The 15,209-nt window shown below is 36.9% G+C and overlaps 1 protein-coding gene across 2 annotated transcripts in view; it reads left to right on the top strand.

Annotated features, from left to right (window-relative positions):
* PCDH7 (protocadherin 7) overlaps positions 1-15,209 on the top strand; it is a 406,244-nt gene that overhangs the window by 108,968 nt on the left and 282,067 nt on the right. Inside the window, exon 2 of one of the 2 annotated variants that reach the window (XM_060012727.2) lies at positions 11,546-11,718. The exons of the other annotated variant lie outside the window; for it this stretch is intronic. Coding sequence (XP_059868710.1) covers positions 11,546-11,581 — 36 coding nt within the window. The 3' untranslated portion in view covers positions 11,582-11,718. Of the gene's footprint in view, positions 1-11,545; positions 11,719-15,209 lie in introns of those variants that run through there. 2 annotated transcript variants of the gene reach the window in all.

The following is a 15,209-nucleotide window of genomic DNA, read 5'->3' as shown; positions in this document are numbered from 1 at the left end:
AGTGTCTTAAAGCATCCCAAATTTGTTATCTTACAATTCTGGAGGTCAGAAATCTGAAATGTGTCTCAGTGGGCTAAATCAAGGCACCAACAGAGTTGCATTCCATTCTGAAAGCTCTAAGGGAGGATCTGTTTTTACCTTTTCCAGCTGGTAAGGCCTGGCTGAATTTCTTGGCTCATAGCCCCTTCTTCCATCTTCAAAGTCAGCAATGGCTGGTAGAGGAATTTTCACATCACATCACCCTAGCACCTTCTTCTGCCTCCTTTATCCACATTTAAACTACAGTGTGATTACATGGGCCCACTTGGATCATCCAGGATAGTTTATCTTATTGTCAGCTGATTGGCAGCCATAATTCTGCCTCCAACCTTAACGTCACCGCCCCCCACCCCTGCCAGGTGACGTATGTCACTGCCTCCCACCACTGCCAGGTGACATGACGTATTCATGGATTCCAGGGATTAGGATGTGGATATCTTTGAGGGGGGGCCTTTATTTTGATACCACAGAAGTGTATATATTTTTCCAGTTAAAAATTGTATATTAGGGAGAAAATGTAAAAAGACCTAAGCAATAAAGTGAAAGTCTCTTTCCATCTACACAGTGGAGAGAAGACCAGGACTTGAATCTCCTGTTAAGAAACTTCCCTGTTACATATACTATGTGCCATATTGAGACAAAAACTATGCAAGTAAACAAGTGGAAAGTATCATATAAATGCCATATAAAAAAAGGATGGAACTCACATTGTGCATATTTTGTGTGAAGGAAAGATAGAAGGATATGATCTCTATGAAATAAATAAGAGGTGGTACATGTCGATGATGTGTCCCCAAATCCAGGGCAGATGAAAAGAACATTGTTACAAACTTGAGAGCTCATTCGAAAATGAGATCTAGCCGGTATCTAAAAACAATTACCATTTTCCTTTATATTTCTTCCATGTTTAGAGAAACTGTAAACTCTTTAATTATGAACTAACACTATACCACTTACTACGTGCCAAGCACTCTTCAAACTGCTTTATGTATATTAATCATTTATTCATCACCAGGGCTGTCTTCTTGGGCATCAGCCTATCTGGTTACACAGGCCCCACTCTGAGAAACCCCTCCCCAGCCCTTGGTTTAATACTTCACTGTTACTGTCTTGAAATTGTTGATCATTTTATAATGAGGGACACTTCATTTGCATTTGACACTAGGCCCTGTAAACTATGTAGTTGGTTGTGCTCATCACACTAAAGCTATACACTAGATAAAACTATTACCAACATTTTGTACAGGAGAAACTGAGATAGAGAAGGGTTACCTTGCCAAGGTCACACTGATGGCCTGAAGGAGAGCCAGGATTTGAACCTGAGGAGGGTGAGCTCTGAACCACACCCATCTCCTGCTTCTTTGAAGGCAGAGGTAATGTCTTCTTCCCAACTATGACCAACTGTCTGCTACACGGTTAACTTTTGCTAAGTGCTTGTTGAACTAAATTATATTTGATGATCTTTGGTAAAAATATTCATTTCATTTTTCAACTAAACAAAAAATTCTGAGTCTTTTCCAAGACATTTGTTCAAACAGACCAAAATTGGCTTTTTTCCCTTTACATAATCACATGTCTAAGGATATTCCCTTGTTCAAAAATCCATTATTTATTAGTTATTATTAGATTTATGTAGCAAAACATTCTGGAGAGATCTGATAACACTAAACAAAGCAATATTTTACCACTGTCCTAATTTATTCTTAAAAAAACTTAAATTTTAGAAACAATGGTTTTATACAAATCCATTGATAAAATTAGTCTAAGAAGTGTAATTTCATGTATATTCAATAGAGTGAAAAATAGAAAAGACATATATAATAATAAACCGTTAGTGTGGGAGGAGCAGTTGAGAGGGTTTGTTGGTTGTTAGACTTCAAATCAATTTAATATGCATTTTCCAGGGTTTGCTATGTGCTAATGCTAGGCTGTATCTGGGAAACTTTAGTCATAATTATATTAGCAATAATAATAAAAAGTCATCCTCAGGGAGCCCAGAGTCCTACAGGCTGAGAGATCCAATCATATGGAGGTTGCATCAGAAAGATTCTATAGCAAGGGCTGGAAGAGCCAGCATAGTAAGACCCTGAGGCCAGCACTTGGACATTTTAATGTTTATTCTATCAACTGATAACGTGTAACTTTGGGCAGCTCACAGCCCAAATACATTCAGTATCTGCATTTCACCTTCCGTAGAGTGGTAGTAATAATATCTTTTCTACCTACTTCACAAGGTGACGTAAATACTAAATGGATCCATGAATGTGAATGCATCTTGAATTTTTTTTAAAAAAATAAGACATAGGCTGTAAATCACAAAGCATAAAAAAAGAAGCCTTATTTCACATTAAGTACAGCTACATTACTTTCACCTCTATTTTACTACCTTATGTAATCCGTATTCAGTTGACTTAGATTGCTATTGGATCAAAATTAAAAGATTGAAGATGTGAGCAGTGCTAATTTACTCTATTCCTTAATTCACAGTCTTATATTTATAATTCGTATTTGGTTGACTCAGTAGAGAAGGCAAAGCATGAAGCTAACTTGTTTGAGTCCTTTAATCACTTTATTGGGCTTTTATTATTTATAAGATGTTAGAAATAATGTAGAGATGAATAAGAAAAATAAGATGTAGTCTGTGTACATCTTATATGGAGAGTATGGTTTACTAGTGATAACAGGGATAAAATGCACGCATCCAGGGCCAGATGTATGAGTGCTATAGAATGGCTGTGAAGATTCACAGGAGGAAATGAGCATATGAAATAGAAAACTATATAACTAACAATCTGGATTTATATATATATATATATATATACATAGATTTGTATAAGAAAAAACAGTTTAAAATAAAGCAATGTGGAAGAAATGAGCAGTGTAGGGAAAGGTATTATCATTTGATTGAAAACACCTGTTATCTTATAAGGACTAACCAAAACTGCCCAGGAGGTTGTATGTGTTGGTGAATTTTTTCATAGCAACATTTACTGTGGTTTATGAAAATTTAAATTTCTCTCCTGAAAGTTTTATTGTGAGGAGTAATAGTTTTGAAAACATGATCAGTAGATCTGGGAATAAAATAGTATTACGATAAAACCTGTAGCCTGGAGGTTATTATCATGGGAAAAAAATATCTGGCTCTAGCTGGTTCAGATCATTTCAAGATGGTATTACAACATCTGCAGGTTTCAAACACTAGAGGAAAAAGCTCCTGAAGAATACACCCATTTACATTATCGTGACCTTGAATCGTTGTCAAAATCATTGTTCAATCACCGTTGAACTTCACTAACTGAGCTAGTAAGAGTTCATTGCCGCTGACTCACTTTAAGCCACACAGTCTAGCACAGTAGGGCATTCTGGGTCCCTCCTTGAGACACAAATAAAACATGTTACAATGAGAAGCTAGCTTTTGGCTGTCAGTATTTTCAAAAATAAAAAGCAAGTGACAGACACACCAAGTCTAAACCAAGAGTGGTTTGGAATACAAGAACCACATTTTTTTTTTTTTTTATGTTGGATCAGCAATTGTATGGTAAGTAGTCTAACAAGGATTTCAGCAACAAACATGCCCCAAAGCACAGGATTAGACCTGGGCAGAAATTATTTAAATTACTCGGGGCCAAAGGCTTTGTTCCTGCTGTTCACCTGCAGTGTGTAGTAATGCCCTTTTAACGTTCTATCGATGGCCCTGCTTGGACTGTCTGACTTGATGTTGGACACTACTAAGAGGAGACAAGCATGCAGAGAGAGAGTGATTAATGTAAGCCCTTCTGCAACTAGCCAGAGGCTTAAGGAATTCTTTTCAGCAGCATTCCAGAGATAATTGCCCACCATTTTATCTAGGAAAGTGTTAAGTCATTAAAAAAATAGGGCAAACCGTGACATGCAAGATGGTGGTGTTACACAAGGAAGGAAATGAACAACAAAATGGAAAATGGAGGCTAAAAAAGAAAAATGTGAGTCTGTAGAGTCTTTAAGAGAGGGTGGGGTTCATTTTACCAATTTCCATCAGTTTTTCACATTGATAAACTCAGGTATTACACAATTTCTCCTTTACACTCTGACAAACTTGCATGACTTCCCTGAAAAGGTGCTATTTTATAAGTTGAATCTAATATACATGCCAATTGAAAACTTATTTTCTCCAATTTCTAGAAATTAATTCTCACTCTATTGTTAATGTCTGTGTAAATGAAACTAAACAAAGTGCATATTTTAAAAATAATTGATGAGAAATATGTATAATATTATTGTGTTTGAATCCATTACTGTCTTATCAATTCCATTCCAATTTGGCATCCACAATCCACAAGAGCATCTTAGGTTCCAAAATATTGTAGCCAAATATCCTCTTCATCATGCTGGAGCTGGGGGCTAGGGGAGATAATCAACTTCAGTTGTGTTCAGAATGCCTGGGCGCTCCATATGGCCTGTTTTCCATTGGCAAGTTAGTCCTTAAAATCTTAGGGGATTCCACTATATATGCATAAGTATTATAAATTAATGTTCTAATATGCTTTGAGGTCCTTGCTGAATGAATGACAGGCAGAATGAAAGAAAAAGAAAAACATATTTTTTGAAAAACCATAGGCATGTGGTTCTCCCCAGGCACTGGAATTAGGAGTTTGAAGAGACTCAAGGACTTGATCCTTCCTTTTCTGGAATCAATTCTTGGGAGATATACGGAAATTAGGGAGGTTTTTTTTTTTTTTGTAATTTATTTACTTATTTATTTTTGGCTGTGTTGGGTCTTCATTGCTGCGCACGGGCTTTCTCTAATTGTGGTGAGCGAGGGCTACTCTTTGTCGTGGTATGCGGGCTTCTCATTGCGGTGGCTTCTCTTGTTGCAGAGCACGGACTCTAGGCACACAGGCTTCAGTAGTTGCGGCACTCAGGTTTCAGTAGTTGTGGCTTGCGGTGTCTACAGTGCAGGCTCAGTAGTAGTGGAGCATGGGCTTAGTTGCTCTGCAGCATGTGGGATCTTCCTGGACCAGGGCTTGGACCCGTGTCCCCTGCATTGGCAGGCAGATTCTTAACCACTGCGCCACTAGGGAAGCCCTAGGCAGTTTTTAGATACCTCAGTTTTCAGAAGTGGCTGGAATCATTCCAGTTAAACTCCTTACATCATCTTAACTTATCACCACTTTTTAAACATATTTTAAAGTTTTTTTTTTCTTTGCAATTTTAAATAAAAACAAAATACATTTAGCCACATGGAAGTGATCTATCAGAAGGCTCATTTGGAAAGAAAAACCCTCATTTAACAAGTGAGTCCCTGGCTTTGGTAGAGCAATCTAAGAATCTTCTCTTTTCTCTCTCTTTCCTTCCTTCCTTCCTTCCCACCTCCCTGCCTTCCTTCTTCTTTTCTTTTATTGAAAATTCAGATTCCTTCTCTCCATATGCTCCCTGGAACTGTAAAGCACTGTGGATCTTATTTTCTGTTGCAGAACAGTGATTTACAGGAAAAATAATTCCACCAAGGATCACTAATTAAACAAAGTCTAGAGTCCAGGATTTCACTCTCAAACCAGGGACCAACCATTCTTGCAAATCAGTTCATCATTCACACATTCAGAAATCTAATAGTAATTTATGGACTGTGAACAAAGCATAGCTGCCTTCTGTCCTTCCTTCCCTCATTCCATTTTTCCATCCTTCTTTTCTTTGAGTATTTATTTTCAAGTAACAATAGAAGGCTAGTGCTAAAAGGCCACCCTGAATTCACAATAATGTATTACCAATTAATAACTTTTATATACATACTATGTATAAGTGTAGTAATTGCCGTGTATTACACAGTATATATAATTGCTATATATAATATAACCAGTTAATTACTAAATATTTTAATCTTAATTATTATTATTCATTAGCAGAGGTCAGGTCACATAAAGGAAAGAAAAGGGAACTTTTCGTCAAGTTGACTTAAGTTCAAGTCCTCACACTTCTTGGGCCTCATTTCTTCTGTAAAATGAGGTTAACTATTCATAGTTTATATGGCTATTGTGTGGATTAAAAGTCACAAAATATGCTAGGTACCTAAAATAGTGTCTGGCTCATGGAAATGCTTAATAAATGGTAGCTAATATTATTATTTCATATTATGCAAGTTGAGTAATAACTACTAGTCTCCTTGGACCATCCTTGGGGGGAAAGTGGTCAGGGTAATTTTTATTTTCTGCCATAGAAACTGCAATAAGGGAAACATAACACTTACTCAAGGTCACCCAATAAGTTGCTCTCTGTCGTTAAGACTTACGGGTTTTCAGCTTCGCTGTCTGATTTCAATCCATTAGGCCACAAAGTCATCAAAACAAACCAGAAGAGAGCACCATCAAAAAGCAAAAGAAATAAAATCAAAGGATCCTGGAGCAGTATTGTACTAAAAGCCATCTGCTATCTTAGCCCACATTCTCAACCCTCTTGAAATGTTATTTGTAAAGCTTTAAAAGGCTTGACTGGAAACCTTCATGTCTTTTTAAAGATACAGTATATCTATTGCTGACTCATGCATGCTGAATTAAGAATTGTAATATAGATTTTTGAATATACATCAGAGAAATGCCAATACTTTTTACATTGCCAAAGCCCTTAGGCTTCTGCTGTTGAAGAGAAGCTTTATGATTAGCTAAGCAAATGATTGTTGCTATAGCAGGAATGGTGAGAAGAGTTTGTGTGTGTGTGTGTGTGTGTGTGTGTGTGTGTGTATTTTTGTATAGATAAGTGTGTTTGGAGGAGTGGAGATAGTTGAACAAAAGTGTTTGCAACAGTTAAATGATAAATACTGGTATGCATATTATTTCATTTCTTCTTTTATTTTTAATCCAATGTTCTTACCAGCCTGCTAGAATTTGTGCCATAATCAGGTGAAAGCAAAAGAAAAAAAAGGCAGGTAACTGCTGTTTTAGCATTTCCACTTGACTTTGGTACCTTGTCTCCCTGCCTTGCTCCGTCAAATGCCCTTATTCTTCCCACTCCTTTTCTCGCTGGGGCTTGGCAGGCACACTTTTGCTCAGTGCCAGTGCGGTAACCTTAAACTCGCTTACTTAAGGTGGCTGATCTCATCTCTTCCTTTATGTGGTTTGTAGGATTTTTCCCCCCTCTGGCTTATTACTTCCTTCTACCACCTTGTAGGTTCGCCTCTCTCATTGTACTTCTGTTATTGTGTGATCCTTTACAAATAGAACAATAAATATTTAAAACATAAAGCCTTTTTAATGCCAATCGTGGGGCCAGATAGCTTTATGTGAACAAAATGAGGAGGAAAAATGGATTTCTTCAAGCTTTATAAAGCCTCAAGGAAGCAGAGGGCACATTCTCAAGTTACAGAATTCTATTTGTCCTATTTCTGAGGAGCAGAGCAAAAAATTTTTTTTGCAGATATTTTAAGAGATGGCAAAACAGGGAATCAAACCAAAGTCATCACAAAAGGCTCCCAGTGTAGACCCAGCCATCTGCATATAGTTCACAGAACTCTTCTGTTTATTTATGAGTCGTGGAATGTGTAAAGCCAACTTCTAGCTGTAAAAGGACATACAGTTGCTCTCATATAATTTCTTTGGCCCTTTTTTTCTGCAAAATCAAGAGTTTGCTTTCTCATATAAAGGGAAACACTGCCATGCATAAGGACCCAGTTTTGGGAATTCAAATTCCTTTGCTAAAGCATTTAAAATAACAACTAAAAAATATACTAGGATTTAAATAAATGCAACTGATCTTGGTATGCATACCTTGAAGTACTGTACCTGCCAAGAATGCTTTAGAATAGCTCTAATGTACTCCAAAAAAGAAACAATTAAATTGAAGCTAGAAACATTAATTTTCTGGTATTACTTGGTTCTTTTCAAGATAATAATCTTCGATTAAGACAGGAGCAAAAGAAGACTATGAAAGAAGCCACATATTTTACCTTAAGACTTCACAATTTTCTTCATAGTAAGATTTTTCCAGAGCTTTTTATAGGGAAAAAATGATTTCTCAAGTTTCATCATGATATAATGAGTTCAAGGAGCTAAATCGTTTATATGTTGAAAAAAAATTAAATGTCTTTGCCATTCTTGTTCTGCAGCTCTGGGCTCTATCTTTATAGTTAAAAAGAACATTATGTTTTGCAGGACAGCAACTTCCTTGATATGATGTTTTAGTTTAATCTATCCAAAACATTACCCTCCAGACATCCTAAGAAAGTTGCTTTTTTGACGTGATGTGATTTTATGATCTTGTTGAAACATTTTCAGCCTTAAGCATTTAACAGAAATAGATGGAAGTAGGTGAGAGCTTGAGTGCTTGACCTCTAAATGTGGGTTTGGAGTTACCCCCTAAATATGTGAAAATGTAAAATGATACATATACCCAGAAATATAAAAATATAAATAAAAGCCACACTAGGCCAGGTCAGAGTTATCTAACTCTGAATTCTCTTCATCTCCTTATAATTTCCAGTGGATCTTGGCTACCGTCTGGGGATGAATAGTGTACATATAAAAAAGATGTTACTACCCACAAAAAAGGATGGAGCAAGTTTAATATTCTCTAGAGTGTTCTATTACCAGACATAAAATCTTCCTATCTGTACATTTAAGACCTTTACCCCTAGGGAAGTTGTCAGCAGGTAAATATATTTTCTTTAAGAATGCAGAGTCTGGCAACAGTGTTTCATAAGCTTTCAAGACAAAGACCATTGGTTACATGAGCTGGCTGTGAGGAAGAGGGAAGAGCTTGATGTGGAAAACAAACTTGACAACAATAAAAACTGAGCTTTTGTTTTTTTTCGCCTCTGCTTTTAACAGTAATCTCAGCTATCTATAAAATGTTCGGAAGAGATATAAACCCATTGGAAATAATTCCTTTATCATTTGTTGTATATAATGCTTTATATACTAGGCTGGAAACCCAGAAATAACCTGCCCTTGAGGAGTGCAGAAATTTATTGAACACATAAAAACACTTAATTAAAACATCTAAAGATACATGCCAATAGATGCCCAATTGTCATTTCATCTGAAGATTGCATCCCTTTTTATTAATTCTGATGGTATCATGTTCCTCTTTTGAAACACTTTTCATGTTTGCAATTGGTAGTTTCTTTGTTGGATCTGTTTTCTATACCAGAGTTTAGGTCTTATAATGGAAGGGACCATGAATATTTATATTCAACATTGTGTCAGCAGCACACATAGGCATCCTGATAAATACTTTCTTGAATGGGTAGATATATGAATGGATAAATGAAAGTTATATTCAATGTGACATGGCACACTTTGTATGGAATGTGAAGTTGGAAGGGGAACAGGTAGGGAAGGGAGGTTTCAAGGATCTGGAGTACCACAGATATCAGATAATGTTCTGTAGGAGTTAATGAAAGAACTTTAGCGGGTATGTGCCACAGTAAGACTGATGATTTAGCAGACAACTGTGAAGGTTATATGGAGGAAGAATCAGGAGAGAGAGGGCAGCATGGAGACACTGGATGTGTACTTGTAGTAATTACCATAGTACTTTGTTTTATTTTTTCATATACTTACTTCTCCCTGATATTTGCTTATTTATACATTTATTGTCTGTCAAACCCTGTTATCCTTCCATGAGAGAAGAGATAGTTCCTGTCTCACTCAATGCTGTAGTCCCAGAAATTATAAATATTGGCATAAGTTAGGGCCCCAGTGAATATTTATTGAATAAATAAGTGAATAGTATTTTTGAGAACTTGAACATTGTTAGGGAGAAGTTTATAAATGCCTGCTGAGCTATATAGTATATCTTATTTCTACCTATCCTTTTTAACCTACCTTGCATTATGGGTGGATTGGAGACTTTAAGTAAAATAGACGTAATTCTTCCAGTTGAGGATATAGCAATTATTTTCAAAGACTGTCACACTTTCTGACTTCTGTCTTCACATTTTTCAGCTTGTGTTCTGTTAGACATGAGGCAAACAAATAAATAAACAAACAAAAAACCTACTCAAGCTAATTTTAACACATAATCTAAAGAACAATCTTGCTTCTGCGGCCCCTTAGATTTTGTTCTTTAGAGATTGGTGGTATATTTGGGCTGAGATTGCAATTTACCTTTTCATCAAGATTAGAATAGCTTCTTCTTATCAGCACAAGAATCTATTTAAATAAGTTTACGACTGCACTTTCTCCCAGTGGCAAAAAAATACTTCTCTGTGCCTAAGCATTTAAAATTCTTTCAAAACCTCAGGCAGAAATTCACAGTGATGATTTTCTTGCAGGTCTCTGTTATGAAAGAAATCACAGTACCCAGAAGCAAATAAATAACCTTGACAATGAAATTCTATTTTCTATTAAAATATGGTTCTCTTGTCTTCAATGTCCAGGAATTTTCTCAACTGGAAAGTTGGGAAAATCAGTTTATTTACATATGTGGCTTATTTTGAGTCTGCACTGTAGATGGTTCCCAAACACTGGATTCTTCTTTGTAACACATGGACATGTTTATTTTCTCTTACTAAGTAAATGTATATCAATTAGGCATGAACAGTATGATCTGAAAAATTAATAATTTGTGTAGAGTTTTCCTAAGTCTTATAGTGTTACCAAGAAATGAAAAACTCAGCTTATTATTGCTAAATTGCTGCTATGGGAGTAAACAAAAAACGTGATCATCAATTTATTTTTTTCTTATATACTTAGCTATAATTATCAGAAAAATAAGCTTTTCAAATAGTTACATTCTAATCAATCATCTGTGAACTCTGTGGATTCCAGATATGTAAGTGTTGACTTTCATAGACTTTCACTGCCTAATTTCTATTTCATACTTGGCCTTTTTTTTTTTTTTTTTTCTTTTTTTTTTTGCGGTACGCAGGCCTCTCACTGCTGTGGCCTCTCCTGTTGCGGAGCACAGGCCCCGGACGCACAGGCTCAGCGGGCCCAGCCGCTCCGCGGCATGTGGGATCCTCCCGGACCGGGGCACGAACCCGCGTCCCCTGCATCGGCAGGCGGACCCCCAACCGCTGCGCCACCAGGAAAGACCCGTTTCCTAACTTTTTAAGAGCCTTTTTATAGTTGTTTCTAAGGCAGGTTTAGAATTAAGGTATTTGGAAAGAAGTTCCAAAACTTCTGTAGAAACTTATAGATGTACGTTTCCTTCCCCAAATCATGTACTCACAGAAATCATATAATCTACAATATGTTTGTGTATATGTGTGTGTGTGTATATATATATATATAAAATGTATATTCTGTTTGAAACAAGGAAGGATATATACATATATCCTTTGTTTCAAAAAGAATTTGAGCATGTCAATTTGCATATTATCAACATAAGCAAACTAGTTCTGGTATGGTGATGAGGAATATTGAAAAAAGTGCAAATTAATATATCTAATAACTAAGATCCAGTTTTTCTCATTTTGTTCCATATGATAAAAGTCAGGTGGGACTAGACAAGCCACCTTTCTTCTACACTTTGAGGGGGATGGAGGGGAGAAACACAGCAATGTCCTTAAAAACGTCCTATGTGATTTTTAAAGTGCATCTTAGGGCTTCCCTGGTGGCGCAGTGGTTGAGAGTCCGCCTACCGATGCAGGAGACACGGGTTCTTGCCCCGGTCTGGGAGGATCCCTACATTCCGCGGAGCGGCTGGGCCCGTGAGCCATGGCCGCTGAGCCTGCGCGTCCGGAACCTGTGCTCCGCAACGGGAGAGGCCACAACAGTGAGGGGCCCGCGTATCGCAAAAAAAAAAAAAAAAAAGTGCATCTTAGAATGTATAGTATCTGTTCCCCCCCAACCCCATCCCACCTTCTTTTCACCTATGATGGGTACCAATACCACTAATCTTAAGGGGGGGTTTGTAGATAGTCATTACTTTATCAGTGAAGTTCTTATAAAGAGCTTAAATACCTAAGTGATTTCCCTTGGAGAAGTAATGGTGAATTATGTGATGCTCTAATTGTGCTATTAGTTTATCTAAGCTAAAATGCAATCTACTTAATTTGAGGGTTTTATTACATATTGGTCTCAAAAGGTGAAACACATTAAAAGCACATTGGTTCTTTTAACAGGAGGTTAAGCCTTTTCAGATGGATGGAAATATTGTCTTTCATGTTTACTTTGAATGTTAGTGTGAGATTTTATTTTGACACTGAAATGTAACTTCAAAAATTTGTAGAATACTTGTTTAATGTTTATTAATTTGTTATTATTTGTGGAGTTGAAGTTACAGTTCTTTTAATAAAACCTATTCCAACCTCATGATGCATCTAATCAATATATGAATTCATTATGAAACGATACCAGTTACTTTGTGATGTGCATAAAAGTTAAAAACACAGGAAATAATTTCAAATAGGCAGAGCAGAGAGGATTTTTAGGACAATAAAACCAGTCTGTGTGATGCTTTAATGGTGGATACACGCTATTATAAATTTGTTCAAACCCATGGAATATATAACACCAAAAGTGAACACTAAGGTAAACTACAGACTCTAGGTAATGACGATGTGTTAATGTAGGGTCATTGATTGTAACAAAAGTACCACTCTGGTGGGGGATGTTGATAGTGGGGGCGTTTTGTGTACTTGTGTGTGTGTGTGTGTGTGTGTGTGTATGCAGAGAGCAGGATGTATATGGGAAATCTCTGTGATTTCTGCTTAATTTTTCAGTGAACCCAATACTGTTCTAAAAAATAAAATATATATTTTATATCAACACACTAAATTTTGACTTAAATAGTGACAGCTGCATGTCTGACTCTGTTTATAACAGGGCTTCTCACCCTCGGCCCTCCTGACATCTTGGACCAGATAATTCTTTTGTTTGCAGGTGACTGTCCTGTGCATTGTAGGATGTTTAGTAACATCCTTGGTAACCATCCATCAGCTGCCAATAGTGCCACTCAAGTTGGAAAATCTAAAATACCTCCAGACTTTGCCAAATGTCACCTGATGGGAAATTACCTTCTGTTGAGAACTATTGTTTGTAAGGTAAATGAGAGGCCCGCGTACCGCAAAAAATAAATAAATAAAAAATAGTTTGAGTGAGTGTAGCAGTGGCAATCTGAAAAAAAAATTAACATAAAACTTTGCAGGTAGCAACTCTAAATATATTTTAAAATTTGAAGTGTTCTGTGTAAACAGCTATGTGATCCAATCGGAAAAAAAATACAGTACAGATAATATATCATCAGTAATTCTCTGCATAATTATGTTTTTAATGTGTATTTATCACAGTCCTCGCATACTAAATGGTGATTTTTAGGCATTTTGAAAGATTTCTGTAGCAAAGTACATTCCTTCCTTTATCATTTAGGTTTTCTTCTTTTCAGATGAGGATAGATGCAATGAGAGCTGTGTGCCTAAATGAATACTTTTACTCTTGACTAAATTGTTCTGGCATAAACACAGCACTGCTAGCTTTCAGTACAATCAAAAATAAGAGCTGTGGTTCAGAGGTCTTTCTTTTCAGAGTTCTGCTAAATCCTGCTTAAAGTTCAGTTTGTATTCCAACACTAGAATTTAAGACAATGTAGTTAAGAATCTCTTAACATTTCCATTTACAACTTCTTTCTCATTCTAACGTTTTCTTTATTGATTTTAGGATGTTTCATGGTAACAGCTTACCACGGTTACAGCCAATGACCTAAACATGTGATTAAAATTGTCCTATTTTAGTTAGGTGATAAACTGTCCCTCACTATGTTGCTTTGGAAATACTATTTTCTTTCCTCAAGACCTCTTCTCATTACTAATTATAGAATGGAAAAGCACACTACTGAAGTTAAACCCTTCGGAGAAATCATGTTAGGTTCTTTATAGATTCAAAAATGAAGCTGTTTCAACATTATTTTGCCTTGTCAGTAATTGACCTTTAACATTCCATTCCAACTAAAACCATTCATTTATTTGTAGTTTGTGGGTATGGAAAAATAGCATGGGGATATCTATATTTTTATAATTTAAATGGCCACGTGGAAAACCACCATCCAAGAGGTACCATTAGATGAAACCTGGCCTTTTGGCAGTTGTGTGTATATGTACAGAAGAAGACTAACTCTTTCTCCTCTCCCCACCACCAAAGACCATGCTTGGAAAAATCATAGGCTGGTGTAATGAAAAATCATGGTAGTTCAACTTCCTTATTTTAAAGATGAGGCAGGGCTTCCCTGGTGGCGCAGCGGTTGACAGTCCACCTGCCGATGTACGGGACGTGGGTTCGTGCCCCGGTCCGGGAAGATCCCACATGCTGCGGAGCGGCTGGGCCCGTGAGCCATGGCCGCTGAGCCTGCGCGTCCGGAGCCTGCGCTCCGCAACGGGAGAGGCCACAACAGTGAGGGGCCCGCGTATAGAAAAAAAAAAAGATGAGGCAGTTTCCTCCAGATCACATGAATAATGGCATACTAGCTGTCAGATCACAACATGGGTTTCCTGACTCTCAGTGTAGGTAGTCTCTGATAATTTAGGGCTTTTGTCCATTTCACATTACTTTCAGCCTTCTTTCCTCTGACTGCCCAAGGTATAATAGGCCAGATTTTTAGCAATTTAGAGGGTTCTGTTTTACTAATGGTAATGACATTCTTATACTGTATTATATTATATATGTGTGTGTGCATGTGTGTATGCGGATTAAGTTAGTTACAGATATATAACTTCTGCTTATTCAAATTAACTAGCTACATCATTTTCTTAACTTACTTTGCCTTTTGGGGTTTCATTTTCTTTGTCTGTAAAATAGAACCCTGCTGATTGTTCTGACTGCTAATTCACTAAATTCAAAGCATTAATTGTTTTCTTCCACTCACCACCCAGCTCCACACTGGCCTCTTCCTCTTCAAGCCCCACACTCTTGAGGTCCCTCTTCTTCCTTGCTGTTTCTTCTTTAACTTCTATTCCCTGAATCCAAGGCAGAATAGGTTCCCCATCTTCTGTGAACACAGATGCATCTGTGTTAGTCTGAAACCTAGGTTTATACTTTGTGGCTTCAGGTTAAAATTGTTCTCTTGAAAGTTAAAATTCTGTGAGGTCTCTAGTCTTTGTCTATAAGATTATTCTGCCTGTAGCATAATCTCCTTTATTCTGCAAAAGAAACAGTCTCCTCCGCTTCCTTTGTCTGCCCCTTCTTTCCTCGATCCTTTATAATTTTCTTACCTGTGTCTTCATACAGTTTCGAAGTGTCTTTCTCCACAGACACCAGCTATTA

The sequence above is a fragment of the Delphinus delphis genome, chromosome 5, assembly GCF_949987515.2.
Source record: "Delphinus delphis chromosome 5, mDelDel1.2, whole genome shotgun sequence".
NCBI classification, from domain to species: Eukaryota; Metazoa; Chordata; class Mammalia; order Artiodactyla; family Delphinidae; genus Delphinus; species Delphinus delphis.
This window is presented reverse-complemented; position numbering and strand designations above follow the sequence as displayed.